Raw genomic sequence first — 15,127 nt, forward strand, 5'->3', positions numbered from 1 at the left:
AAAAAGTGTAAGTATTTTGTCTTTGTTGCTTCATTTGTAATAAATTAACTATAGACTAATTACAAATTGAAGAGATATTTAAAAACTTTTAGGTTATTTAAGCACCATTCTTCATAAATAATTTTCTATACCAGTTTTATTTGGGATTCCTTGGGTACGTGTGTTGGGAGCTGATTGATAACTTTTTATTTGAGGTTAAAAATGATTCCTTAAAAAAAATGATTTCTTAACCCTTGTCAATTGTCTTTTAGATCCCTCCAAAGATATATCTACAGATAAGAAAAAAGTCCTTTGCTTTTGAGTATAATTTTCAGAAGTTAGAAAAGCCCCACCTGCCCAAGTGTCTTGTTACTAAACTGTAAGCAAAATCAGAAGTAATCTTCTGGGTAACTATGCCAAATAGATCTCACAAAAAACGAAGAGAAGGGGATCTTGGTGAATATATTCACAGAGATTTGTTTATCAGATTAACCGTCTGTATCAGTCTGGGGCTTGGAGACATGTAAGCCAAGTTGTAGTATTTTTTTCCAGAAGTATAAATCCAGTTAGATTAACATTTTCTAGAAGCAGAGAAAAAGAATAGATTGGAAAAGTTTTAAAGGTGAGGAGGAACCCAAGAAGGTCAAGACTTGATGAGCAGAGGGTCATGTGTGCCTAAAGGTTGTTGCCAGTAAGAGCGGAAAGATGTTCCTGTCTATTTGGAAAAGAAGCAACAGCAACATTCACGTATTTCAGAATTCTATCTTGAGCTGTTCCTGAAGTCAGAAGGAAGAGTTCTGTGAAATGATGTGATAGGAGAGAGAAGGAAGAATTGTATAATTGCAGTTTCATTCTACCAGGAAGCTGCCTGGTGGCATAGTATTGAGGGTGTCATCACAGAGGTGGGATTGGTTTTCTTATATCCTCATGTAATTTCTTAACACCCACTTCTTCCTCTAAGGTGGATCCCACATAAAGAATAATTATTATTTAGTCTAATCCACACTAGCAGTGATGTCTCATAGTGGATATTAATCAACTCAATTATCTCTCAAGTTTGCAGGTATAAAGAGCAATGAACAGGCTGAAGAACATTTCTGGAGTTAAGCTTGTGCTTCAAGAATGGACAGAAAATGTGGGAAATACGTAGTGATGGAACAGTCTGGAAACCAGCCGATGAGTATTGGTGGCACCACCGTGGTATGTTCTGATAGTTCAGTCTTGTTTTCAATAATAATACAACTCTGATTTTTTTTTTTATTACAACATGGTTCTTCCCAAAAAGCAATTTTTTTGTGTGTGTGTAGTACGCGGGCCTCTCACTGCTGTGGCCTCTCCCGTTGCGGAGCACAGGCTCCGGGCGCGCAGGCTCAGCGGCCATGGCGCCCAGCTGCTCCGCGGCATGTGGGATCCTCCCAGACCGGGGCACGAACCTGCATCCCCTGCATCGGCAGGCGGACTCTCAACCACTGCGCCACCAGGGAAGCCCAACAGTACCTATTATTAACATGATTTATTATTGTTGATGTTGACTTTGATCACTTGGATGAGGTAATACTTAACAAGGTTCTTAAAGTTGTTCTCCACTCGTCCCTTTCCAAACTATATTCTTTGGAAGTTGCTGTGCTTAGCCCACTCTTAGAGAGTGGGGAGTTATGTTCCGTGAGAGTGTAGTATCTATGTCAATCATTTGGGATTCTTCTGCATAGGAGATTTACCTCTTCCTCCTCATTCACTTATTTGTTTAATCATTTATATCAGTATTGACTCCCAGATGTTTATTTTATACTTTGGGTTATAATCCAATACTACTTTAAGTTTTTTGCTCCAATTGTTATAGATTTGGCTATTGAGAGCTCTTTCAGCTGGTTTCTGTGTCACTTTGACATACTGGCATACCTCTATCATTGTTATTATTATTATTATTTTTTGGTGAAGCATGGAGGATTTCCTTAATCTCTGGTGCTACAAGATGCTCCAGGCTCATCTTGTATATTTCCACACCCAGCCCTATAATCAGCCATTTCTCCAAGGATCCTTGGTTCCTTTCGCTAGAGAATGGTATCAGAAACCAATGTCTGGGTACTTGTTCCTGCTAGTGTGTTGTTGCTTCTAGGTCCTCTCAGCTGACAAAGCAAGGAAATATGTGTGTATATTAACCAGTGTATACACATGCATCTATAAATATTTCTATATGCAATCATCTGCATTTATATTAAGCTAAACATGAATTCATACTCATAGCTCCAACTTTTTAAATTTTTTTATATTTATCTGTATTCAGTGATCTCATTAATTCACTTATTCTAACATTCTGTTTATAGATTCTTTTGGATTTTTTTTGAATTTTTGAATATTAATTAATTTATTTTTCTATACAGCAGGTTCTTATTAGTTATCCATTTAATACATATTAGTGTATACATGTCAATTCCAATCTCCCAATTCATCACACTGCCCCCACCATGCCACCGCTTTCCCCCCTTGGTGTCCATACATTTGTTCTCTACATCTGTGTCTCAATTTCTGCCCTGAAAACCGGTTCATCTGTACCATTTTTCTAGGTTCCACATATATGATTTAATATACAATATTTGTTTTTCTCTTTCTGACTTACTTCACTCTGTATGACAGTCTCTAGATCCATCCACGTCGCTACAAATGACCCAATTTCGTTCCTTTTTATGGCTGAGTAATATTCCATTGTATATATGTACCACATCTTCTTTATCCATTCGTCTGTCGATGGACATTTAGGTTGCTTCCATGACCTGGCTATTGTAAATAGTGCTGCAATGAACATTGGGATGCATGTGTCTTACTGAATTATGGTTTTCTCTGGGTATATGCCCAGTAGTGGGATTGGTGGGTCATATGGTAATTCTATTTTTAGTTTTTTAAGGAACTTCCATACTCTTCTCCATAGTGGCTGTATCAGTTTACATTCCCACCAACAGTGCAAGAGGGTTCCCTTTTCTCCACACCCTCTCCAGCATTCGTTGTTTGTAGATTTTCTGATGATGCCCATTCTAACTGGTGTGAGGTGATACCTCACTGTAGTTTTGATTTGCATTTCTCTAATAATTAGTGATGTTGAGCAGCTTTTCATGTGCTTCCTGGCCATCTATATGTCTTCTTTGGAAAATGTCTATTTAAGTCTTCTGCCCATTTTGGATTGGGTTGTTTGTTTCTTTAATATTGACCTGCATGAGCTCTTTATATATTTTGGAGATTAATCCTTTCTCCATTGATTCGTTTGCAAATATTTTCTCCCATTTTGAGGGTTTTCTTTTCGTCTTGTTTATGGTTTCCTTTGCTGTGCAAAAGCTTTTAAGTTTCATTAGGTCCCATTTGTTTATTTTTGTTTTTATTTCCATTACTCTAGGAGACGGGTCAAAAAAGATCTTGTTGTGATTTATGTCAAAGAGTGTTCTTCCTATGTTTTCCTCTAAGAGTTTTATAGTGTCCAGTCTTACAGTTAGGTCTCTAAACCAGTTTGAGTTTATTTTTGTGTATGGTGTTAGGTAGTGTTCTAATTTTATTTTTTTACATGTAGCTGTCCAGTTCTCCCAGCACCACTTATTGAAGAGACTGTCTTTTCTCCATTATATGTCCTTGCCTCCTTTGTCATAGATTAGTTGACCATAGGTGCGTGCATTTATCTCCGGCTTTCTATCTTTTTCCATCGATCTATGTTTCTGTTTTTGTGCCAGTACCATATTGTCTTGATTACTGTAGCTTTGTAGTATAGTCTGAAGTGAGGGAGTCTGATTCCTCCAGGTCCGGTTTTTTCCCTCAAGACTGCTCTAGCTATTCAGGGTCTTTTTTATCTCCATACAAATTTAAAATTTTTTGTTCTAGTTCCGTATAAACTGCCATTGGTAATTTGATGGGGATTGCATTGAATCTGTAGATTGCTTTGGGTAGTATAGTCATTTTCACAATGTTGATTCTTCCAATCCAAGAACATGGTATATCTCTACATCTGTTGGTATAATCTTTAATTTCTTTCATCAGTGTCTTACAGTTTTCTGCATACAGACCTTTTGTCTCCCTACGTAGGTTTATTCCTAGGTATTTTATTCTTTTTGTTGCAATGGTAAATGGGAGTATTTCCTTAATTTTTTCATCATTAGTGTATAGGAATGCAAGAGATTTCTGTGCATTAATTTTGTATCCTGCAACTCTACCAAATTCATTGATTAGCTCTAATAGTTTTCTGGTAGCATCTTTAGGATTCTCTATGTATAGTATCATGTCATCTGCAAACAGTGACAGTTTTACTTCTTCTTTTCCAATTTCTATTCCTTTTATTTCTTTTTCTCTGATTGCCATGGCTAGGACTTCCAAAACTATGTTGAATAATAGTGGTGAGAGTGGACTTCCTTTTCTTTTTCCTGATCTTAGAGGAAATGCTTTCAATTTTTCACCATTGAGAATGATGTTTGCTGTGGGTTTGTCATATATGGCCTTTATTATGTTGAGGTAGGTTCCCTCTGTGCCCACTTTCTGGAGACTTTTTGTCATAAATGGGTGTTTAACTTTGTCAAAAGCTTTTTCTGCATCTATTGAGATGATCATATGGTTTTTCTTCTTCAATGTGTTAATATGGTGTTATCACATTGATTGATTTGTGTATACTGAAGAATCCTTGCATCCCTGGGATAAATCCCACTTGATCATTGTGTATGATCCTTTTAATGTGTTGTTGGATTCTGTTTGCTAGTACTTTGTTGAGGACTTTTGCATCTATATTCATCAGTGATACTGGTCTGTAATTTTCTTTTTTTGTAGTATCTTTGTCTGGTTTTGTTATCAGGGTGATGGTGGCCTCATAGAATGAGTTTGAGAGTATTCCCCCCTCTGCAATTTTTTGGAAGAGTTTGAGAAGGATGGGTGTTAGCTCTTCTCTAAATGTTTGATAGAATTCACCTGTGAAGCCATCTGTTCCTGGTCTTTTGTTTGTTGGAAGATTTTAATCACAGTTTCAATTTCATTACTTGTGATTGGTCTGTTCATATTTTCTATTTCTTCCTGCTTCAGTCTTGGTAGGTTATACATTTGTAAGAATTTGTCTATTTTTTCCAGGTTGTCCATTTTATTGGCATAGAGTTTCTTGTAGTAGTCTCTTAGGATGCTTTGTATTTCTGCGGTGTCTGTTGTAACATCTCCTTTTTCATTTCTAATTTTATTTATTTGAGTCCTCTCCCTCTTTTTCTTGATGAGTCTGGCTAATGGTTTCTCAATTTTGTTTATCTTCTCAAAGAACCATCTTTTAGTTTTATTGATCTTTGCTATTGTTTTCTTTGTTTCTATTTCATTTATTTCTGCTCTGATCTTTATGAGTTCTTTCCTTCTGCTAACTCTGGGTTTTGCTTATTCTTCTTTCTCTAGTTCCTTTAGGTGTAAGGTTAGATTGTTTATTTGAGATTTTTCTTGTTTCTTGAGATAGGCTTGTATTGCTATAAACTTCCCTCTTAGAACTGCTTTTGCTGCATCCCATAGGTTTTGGATCATTGTGTTTTCATTGTCATTTGTTACTAGGTATTTTTTGATTTTCTCTTTGATTTTTTCAGTGATCTCTTGGTTATTTAGTAATGTTTTGTTTAGCCTCCATGTGTTTGTGTTTTTTACGGTTTTTTTTTTTCCTGTAATTGATTTCTAATCTCATAGCGTTGTGGTCAGAAAAGATGCTTGATATGATTTCAGTTTTCTTAAGTTTCCTGAGTCTTGATTTGTGACCCAAGATATGATCTATGCTGGAGAATATTCCATGTGCACTTGAGAAGAAAGTGTAATCTGCTGTTTTTGGATGGAATGTCCTATGAATATCAATTAAATCTACCTGGTGTATTGTGTCATTTGAAGCTTGTGTTTCCTTATTAATTTTCTGTTTGTATGATCTGTCCATTGGTGTAAGTGAGGTGTTAAAGTCCCCCACTATTATTGTGTTACTGTCAATTTCCTCTTTTATAGCTGTTGGCAGTTGCCTTATGTATTGAGGTGCTCCTATATCGGGTGCATATATATTTATAATTATATCTTCTTCTTGGATTGATCCCTTGATCATTATGTAGTGTCCTTCCTTGTCTCTAGTAACATTCTTTATTTTAAAGTCTAGTTTATCTGATATGAGTATTGCTACTCCAGGTTTCTTTTGATTTCCATTTGCAGGGAATATCTTTTTCCATCCCCTCACTTTCGGTCTGTATGTGTCCCTAGGTCTGAATTGGGTCTCTTGTAGACAGCATATGTATGGGTCTTGTTTTTGCATCCATTCAGCAAGCCTGTGTCTTTTGTTTGGAGTATGTAATCCATTCACGTTTAAGGTAATTATCGATATGTATGTTCCTATGACCATTTTCTTAATTGTTTTGGGTTTGTTTTTGTACGTACTTTTCTTCTCTTGTGTTTCCCACTTAGAGAAGTTCCTTTAGCATTTGTTGTAGAGCTGGTTTGGTGGTGCTGAATTCTCTTAGCTTTTGCTTGTCTGCAAAGCTTTTGATTTCTCCACTGAATCTGAGTGAGTTCCTTGCTGGATAGAGTAATCTTGGTTGTGGGTTCTTCCCTTTCATCATTTTAATTACATCTTGCCACTCCCTTCTGGATTGTAGAGTTTCTGGTGAGAAATCAGCTGTTAACCTTCTGGGAGTTCCCTTGTAATTTGTCATTTTTTCCTTGCTGCTTTCAATAATTTTTCTTTGTCTTTAATTTTTGCCAATTTGATTAGTATGTGTCTTGGTGTGTTTCTCCTTGGTTTTATCCTGTATGGGACTCTCTGCACTTCCTGGACTTGGGTGGCTATTTCCTTTCCCGTGTTAGGGAAGGGTTCGACTATAATCTCTTCAAATATTTTCTCGGGTCCTTTCTCTCTTCTCCTTCTGGGACCCCTATAGTGTGAACGTTGTTGCATTTAATGTTGTCCCAGAGGTCTCTTAGGCTGTCTTCATTTCTTTTCTTTTTTTTTCTTTATTCTGTTCCACAGCAGTGAATTCCACCATTCTGTCTTCCAGGTCACTTTTCCGTTCTTCTGCTTCAGTTATTCTGCTATTGATTCCTTCTAGTGTATTTTTCATATCAGTTATTGTATTGTTCAACTCTGTTTGTTTGTTGTTTAATTCTTCTAGATCTTTGTTAAACATTTCTTGCATCTTCTCGATCTTTGCCTCCATTCTTTTCCCGAGGTCCTGGATCATCTCCACTGTCATTATTCTGAATTCTTTTTCTGGAAGGTTGCCTATCTCCACATCATTCAGTTGTTTTTTGGGGGGTTTTATCTTGTTCCTTCATCTGGTACATAACCCTCTGCCTTTTCATCTTGTCTATTTTTCTGTGAACATGTTTTTTGTTCCACAGGCTGCAGGATTGTAGTTCTTCTTGCTTCTGTTGTCTGCCCTCTGGGGGATGAGTTTATTTAAGAGGCTTGTGCAAGTTTTGTGATGGGAGGGACTGGTGGTGGGTAGAGCTGACTGTTGCTCTGGTGGGCAGAGTTCGGTAAAACTTTAATCCACTTGACTGCTTTTGGCTGGGGCTGTGTCCCCTCCCTGTTGGTGGTTTGGCCTGAAGCAACCCAACATGGGAGCCTACCTGGGCTCTTTGGTGGAGCTAATGGTGGAGTCTGGGAGGGCTTAGGGCAAGGAATACTTCCCAGAACTTCTGCTGCCAGTGTTCTTGTCCTCACGGTGAGACAGAGCCACCACTGCCTCTGCAGAACATCCTCCAACACTAGCAGGTAGATCTGGTTCAGTCTCCCCTGGGGTCACTGCTCCTTCCCCTGGGTCCCGATGCACACACTACTTTGTGTGTGCCCTCCAGGAGTGGAGTCTCTGTTTCCCCCTGTCCTGTCGAAGTCCTGCAATCAAATTCCGCTAGCCTTCAAAGTCTGATTCTCTAGGAATTCCTACTCCTGTTACCAGACCCCCATGTTTGGAAGCCTGACGTGGGGCTCACAACTTCAATCCAGTGGGTGGACTTCTGTGGTATAAGTGTTCTCTAGTTTGTGAGTCACCCACCCAGCAGTTATGGGATTTGATTTTATTATGATTGCACCCCTCCTACCATCTCACTGTTGCTTCTCCTTTGTCTTTGGATATGGGGTATCTTTTTTGGTGAGTTCCAGTGTCTTCCTGTCGATGATTGTTCAGCAGTTAGTTGTGATTCTGGTGTTCTCTCAAGAGGGAGTGAGAGTACGTCCTTCTTCTCTGCCATCTTGGACCCTCTTTTGGATTTTCTATAAACCCAATCATGTCTTTGTTTTTTCATATTTTATAACTTTATTTTTGTTTTTCTAACAATGCACTGGCTACAACCTCCAATGTAATGTTGAATGGAAGTGGTGAAAGTGAACATTTTGTGTTGTTCCCAAATTCAGGGGGAAACATGAAATATTTCACCATTAATTATGATGTTAGCTTAGGTTTTATGGAGCTATCCTTTATCAGATTATGGAAAATCTCTTCTATTACTGGTTTGCTCAGAAATTTTATCACAGATGGTTGTTGAATTTTGCCAGAAGTCTTTCTGCATTTTTTTGATATATTCACATGTGTTTTTCTCCTTTATTTCTGTTAATGTGGTGAATTATATTAGCTGTTTTGAATGTTAAACTAACTTTCATTCTAAGTTAGTTTAGGTAGCTGGGTAGACCTCTCTTGGTTATGAGTTTTTACCATTTTGATATATTTTTGGATTTAATTTACTATTATTTTGTTTATAATGTTTGTATGTATATTCTTCAGAGATTGACCTTCAGAGATTTCAAGGTCAGCTCTTTAACATCCTATGCCAGGCAGCCTCAAAGTATGGCAAATGTCCTTAGGGGGAAACCAGTCTTGTGTTTAAGTCCCTTTCTGATAGCAGGATTTTATCTCCTAATCACTATGATACTGCCAAAGACTTTACTCTGCCTTTCCATCCTGACTTCCAGCCTCCTGAGCTATTCCAGAACATTACAAAGGCCTTGTGTTTGGGGATCCCCTATTTTCCAGTCTGTTATGCCAGACTCACATGAACAGCAAAAGTCTTGCTGACTCTTTTGTTAGTCAGAACCTCAACTCATACTCAGAATCAACAAATGCTCCCAGAAAATAAAATGGCCTATGATTATTAGATCACTTTGGAAAAGCTCTTTCTTCTTTTAAATTTTAAGTAATCTGATTTTCACTTCTTTGAAAGCCCTTCAATTTTATTGATTGTTTGATTGATTGACTGCAGTGGGAGAAGTGTCCTATTGCAATTTACTATACCTAGACTCTCACTTCACCTCTTTAGATTTGATTTTCTCATTATGAATAAGACCACAAAGTGTTGTTCTTTATAAGCCTTGAAGTCTCTAGAATTTTCATTTTGGGACTTTTAAATTCTATTTTATTAAAAAAATTTTTTTCTGGAAAGAAATTTATTATTCCATACTAGCTGAAGCACACAAATTTATGGCCATGTAGAATTACACAGAAGTATGTAATTTTTTTTATTGAATAAAAGATTCTTTAAATTCTATAGTTCTTTACAATTTTCAGAAGTTTCATACATATGATTTTATATATTCTCATAATAACCCTTTCCCCACCCATCCTCCTCCCCCTTTCCTCTCCCCACTGGTAATCAATAGTTTGTTCTCTGTATTTGTGAGTCTGCTTCTTTTCTGTTTTATTCACTAGTTTGTTGTATTTTTTATTTTATAGTATTTGTCTTTCTCTGTCTGACTTATTTCACTTAGCATAATGCACTCCAACTCCATCCATGTTGCTGCAAATGGCAAGAAGTCATTCTTCTTTATGGCTGAGTAGGATTCCACTGTAGATATATATCACATCTTCTTTATCCATTCATCTGTTGATGAACACTTAGGTTGCTTCCATACTTTGGCAATTGTAAATAATGCTGCTATGAACATTGGGGTGCACATATCTCTTTGAATTAGTGTTTTTGTTTTTTTCAATTATATTCCCAGGAGTGGAATTGCTGGGTCATATGATAATTCTATTTTTAGTTTTTTGAGAATCCTCCATACTATTTTCCACAGTGGCTGCACCAATTTACATTCCCACCAGCAGAGTAGGAGTGTTCCCTTTTCTCCACATCCTATTATGGGACTTTTAAAAATATCTCTCTACATCAGCTTGCCACATAATGATATTTAACAAATCCTTTAAATATGATGAAGGTAAAAGATAATGTCTGAATTTTAATGTGAATAATTATATAAAATAATCAAATGTAATTTATGATGACCTAGTTAGATTTTCTTATTTTGAGAAGAAATATAATAAATGTATTTATTTATTCCTCAGGTTTCAAATGATCTTATTTGATCAAATAAGCCATAATATGACATAATCTAATTTATATTTGTCCGAATTGTATTACTTTAGACACAAAATACAATAGCATCTTATTTTTCTCCCATTCTTTTCTGTACACAGCCATTCCCGAACCTTGGAAACGATGAAGCTCAGAGTTCAGCCTGTAAGTTTGCAACATCAATTGATGTAACTGGTGATGCTGGTCCCAATTTAAATGACATCTGCATCAACAGAGGGACCCTTGGACTTCCAAATTTTCCAAACAGAGAATCCCAACATTTTCAGGTAATGTCTGGGGTGACACTGTTTCTCTGGGTTATGATGTAATCCACATGGAAGTGTTTTTGATCTAATATTAGAGAAAAACATTCAATCAATTAACATTGTTCTTTTGAAAATCTACAGCATCCTTTGAACATGTCAAATCACTGAGAGGGAATGCAGAAGAGGTAGATTTATGGGACTCTTAATTTAAGGAGCTAATGATCTTGATGGAAAGAAAAAACACCTATAAAGTTTAGGGAAAATATATAAGCATCAAAAAAAAAAGCAAAGTTTTGGGTTCCTTTTTTTGGAGGACCAAGTAGCTGATGACAGCAAATGCATTGACAGTGAATGACACTGTAACCCTTGCTCAGTGGAAGGTGAAGTCATGTGTTAAAGCCCTGGGGCCCTAGTCTGTGGGTGATCTGGCTCACTCTCCTTCCCTTCCTGCTTCTGAGCATAACTGTGGGCCTTCTGTTAGCCTCCTGTTTCTGATCTCGTGTGTTTTCAACCTTGACTTAGACAATATTTAGCCTTGCCTTGGTTTGGTGCCTGGAAGCAGATTTCCGGTGTTCTTTACGCTGTTTCTCATCATTCTGTTTTCTTCACCTTGAGACCTGATCTCCAAGTCTTTCCTCCATTCCACCCCCTACTCCAGGTGAAAACTTGATTTTGACTGATTGCTACTGATGCCTGGCAGTTTGGTTCGATTCTTCTGGTCCTGGACTACACCCCTCCTCTGATTAATCCTGCTATAGAGACAGTTTGGAAAGAGTTTGATAAGAGAAGAGAGGATAAACTCTTAATGACAAGAAACACTGTGGAAGAAGGATTTTGATAGAATTATTTAGAGAATATATCTCTGATGACCTCAAACAAACCAGACCAATCAGAGAGCTGAAAGTTATTTTAGATGCCTTTACTTAGCCACAGATGGACAACATCGCGGTCTAGGAAGTTTAGATTGTTTGTAAGAATTCACACATCTAGATAGTAGCAGTAATAGCACTTGAGCACAGGTCTCAGGTTAGGTTAAGATGAGTTTTTATTAATCTTGCTCCTCTTTTTAAAAATTCAAACAAAAAATGAGGGTAATTTTCCTCGGAGGTGTGAGTATCATCGTTCCTCTCCTCCCCCTTTGATTTCCTTTCTAAGGCCTAGATGACATGGGGCAGGAGGCGCCATTAGTCACTGGGCTCTCTTAGTTGGTGCCACAAATTCCCTTAGCCTTGGTACCCAATGCCCTTGAACTGCTTCTGTTTGCCTAGTGGGTGTCACCCTCAACACCCAAATTGTGGTTTATTGTCTGAGACAGTGTCCACTATTTTGGAAAATTGAAGAGTTACCCTACATGCTCCAATGACATATGTGCTCTTTGTTTCCTTTAGTGATTGTTTTCAGTCATAAGAAAATAGATAAGAATGAGCTAATTAGTGAAATCAAATGTTTTTTGAGTACTTAGAAAGTGCTAGGACAACGTTATTCATTCTGTTTCCTTATTTACTGTTTAGCTTTATTAAATAGGTGATATTATCCATGCAAGGGAATTGAGGCTTTGCAAGACATGGCAAATTTCCACATACCACCATCTATCTAGTAAAAGGTGGATTTAAAATTTAAACCTAAATCTGTTAGATTCCAATGGCTATGCCCTTAATTACTATAAAGCCCCGCCTTCTGCAAAAATCTAATTTGAAGGATGTTTCTTATTCTAATTTTCTCAATAACATTTGGAGGTAGATATTATTATCCCCACTTTTGATACAAGGCAAGTTGAGAATTAGGCAAGTTAAGAAACTTGCTCAGAATATTAATGGTATGGAATTCAAATTCAAGACTCTCTTGTCTCAAGGCTTACATGTTTTATACTATGCAATGTTTCCTCTACAATAACAGATTAGAGAGATATTACAAAGTAATATTACTGACATTAATCCCTATTCTAATCTTATAGATTTTTATGGATGAAAAAATAAGATCAAAGAGGTTAACATCTTACACAGTGAAAATAGCTGGTGGCAGCACAAGATGGATTTCAACAAATGTATTCAACTCTGATTTTCATGCTGCCATTACTAACCTGTATGAACACCTAGCTAGAATATTTGATAGGCCATTAATTAATGCATTTAAAATGGAAGGCTATAAAGCAGACACAAATCTGATAGTTGATAGGCCAATGAAGGGAGAAGATTTTATCAGGTGATATTTTGGGTCCCTCAAATCTCTGTATGCAGCAGTCAGACACACATGTGTAGATACTTCATTTGATGGTGGGAGGAATAAACAGTTTCTAAGATGACATTTAGTATTTCTTTTAGCTTTAAATACATATGAAAAGAAAGCAGACAGATCAGTGGATATTCCTTTATTCCTATTACAAAGAACAAGCCTTTCCCAAATGAAACATTAAACTTGAGCCAATATTTATTACTACAGTCTATTAAGGTATTTTTTATGTTTATACATTCTTCCACTGAAGTAATCTATATATAAAAAGATTATAAATGACATTTTTCTTGCAACATTTGGTTTCAACTTCAGTAATTATATTTAAATCCTTTTCAGGTGACACGAAATTTGTTTAGTGGCTGGTCTCTGTGGAAGATATTCCTGGCTTGTCTCTTAGCTTCTGTGATAACAGTGGCAATTGGAGTACTCATAGTGTCTCTGGTGTATAATGGGAAAAATAATAATGCCCCCATTTTTATACAACTTACTCAAAACCAGGGGACAATCTCATTGACTGAAACAAGCTCATCTGATAGTTCCAAAACTACAGTTGCCACTAGCACAACAGATTCTACCACAACATCCAGTACCATGACTACCATCACTGAGCACACTTCAACGGAACCTACAAGTATACCAACCACTGATTCCACAGAAACCACAATTGCAACAGACACCACTTCAACTGAAAAAACGATCACAGATAAAACTGAGGGTACGACCAAAACAGCCACCACTGCTTCCACTACTTCTACTGAGACTATGACTACCACAGTTGCCACCACCACACCTCAACCAACTACCACGACAACGGCCGGCACTACCACTGAGGCTGAAACCACAACAGACACAACTGATTCTTCCACTTCTACTTCAACTACAACTACCACAGTGGCCACCACCACACCTCAACCAACTACCATGACAACGGCCGGCACTACCACTGAGGCTGAAACCACAACAGACACAACTGATTCTTCCACTTCTACTTAGACTACAACTACCACAGTGGCCACCACCACACCTCAACCAACTACCACAACAATGGCCGGCACTACCACTGAGGGTACAACCACAACAGACACAACTGATTCTCCCCCTTCTACTGAGACCACGACTACCACAGTGGCCACCACCACAACTCAACCAACTACCACAACAACGGCCAGCACTACCACTGAGGGTACGACCACAACAGACAAAACTGCTTCCACCACTTCTACTGAGAGTATGACTACCACAGTTGCCACCACTTCAGCTGAACCAACTAGCACAACTACTATTAGTACCATGGGTGATTCCAATGTCAGTAACTGCCAGCATAAAGCTACAGTGACCAAAATAACCACTTCTAAAACAAGATTACTTAATGACCAATTCAACTAACACTAAAATGATAGTGAATTCATCCATAAAACAACATTTAGATGTAACAGTACCGTATATTAGACCTGACCATTTAATGTGGATAGTCTCTACTTTGTGAGGTTTTTGATAATACAATTTTCATACAAAGTAAATCCAATCCATTTACTTATGCTGGAAAGCTGTTACGATTAAATAGAAAGTTACCAAATGTGATTACAGTCTTTTATTATTATAAAGTTGTAGTCTCTAATACACTAATTCCATATGTAATAAGGAAAATACATTCCATGTGGTAAGGGTGTTTTAAGTAGATTTACATATTACCACATCTTCTTTTTAGATTGTGCCAACATTATTTTCATTTCATTTTCTCTTTAAATCATTTTGATATATAAGTAAAATTTTAAATGTGTTATCACTATTTTCAATTAATAATTTTGTTTTCTACTACTTTTTGCAGTAATCTTATAAAGGCATTCAATTAAATACTTCCGATAAATATTTACTTATGCCTGCTATCTGCTGAAATACCAGAGAAAATTCAGAAAAAGAAAATAGCAATGCTGAGAGTAATAAACTTACAAATTTGGATTCTGTTACTTAGAATTCTTGGTAATTCACAGGTTTAAATCAATGTTGATGGTACACGCACTCTACTGCAGTCCTACTGAATCAGAATCCTCAAGGATGATCCAGAAATCTATATTTTTCAAAAAGTGTGCAAACAGGACTGATAACCGCTACTTGAAGCAGTGAATTCAGAAGGGCATTGTGACCTGTATCTTTGATGTTAGTGAGATTGATATAAATCAGTAAATATTCTTTAAAGCACTAACAAAAGTCAATTCCATTTGTTGGTGTTAATTTTACCTATAAACAAAGGATGCTGAATAGCATATAGACACGTGAGCACATGGTAGGGACTGGGTATGGAAATGCTTTCCTAACCCAAAAGGAAAAATGTGTTTTCCAGTAATTTA

The 15,127-nt window shown here is 37.0% G+C and overlaps 1 protein-coding gene across 1 annotated transcript; it reads left to right on the forward strand.

Moving 5' to 3' along the window:
• Nucleotides 1–1,101: 1,101 nt before the first annotated feature.
• On the forward strand, nt 1,102–13,839 carry DYNAP (dynactin associated protein). Its single transcript, XM_027118393.1, has 3 exons — nt 1,102–1,179; nt 10,404–10,568; nt 13,116–13,839. The coding sequence occupies exons 1-3, from the start codon at nt 1,102–1,104 to the stop codon at nt 13,770–13,772; spliced, it is 900 nt and encodes a 299-aa protein (XP_026974194.1). The 3' UTR covers nt 13,773–13,839.
• Nucleotides 13,840–15,127: the final 1,288 nt, after the last annotated feature.

Source organism: Aethalodelphis obliquidens, unplaced genomic scaffold, assembly GCF_003676395.1.
Source record: "Aethalodelphis obliquidens isolate GAN/ISIS:26980383/991018 unplaced genomic scaffold, ASM367639v1 scaffold19, whole genome shotgun sequence".
NCBI classification, from domain to species: Eukaryota; Metazoa; Chordata; class Mammalia; order Artiodactyla; family Delphinidae; genus Aethalodelphis; species Aethalodelphis obliquidens.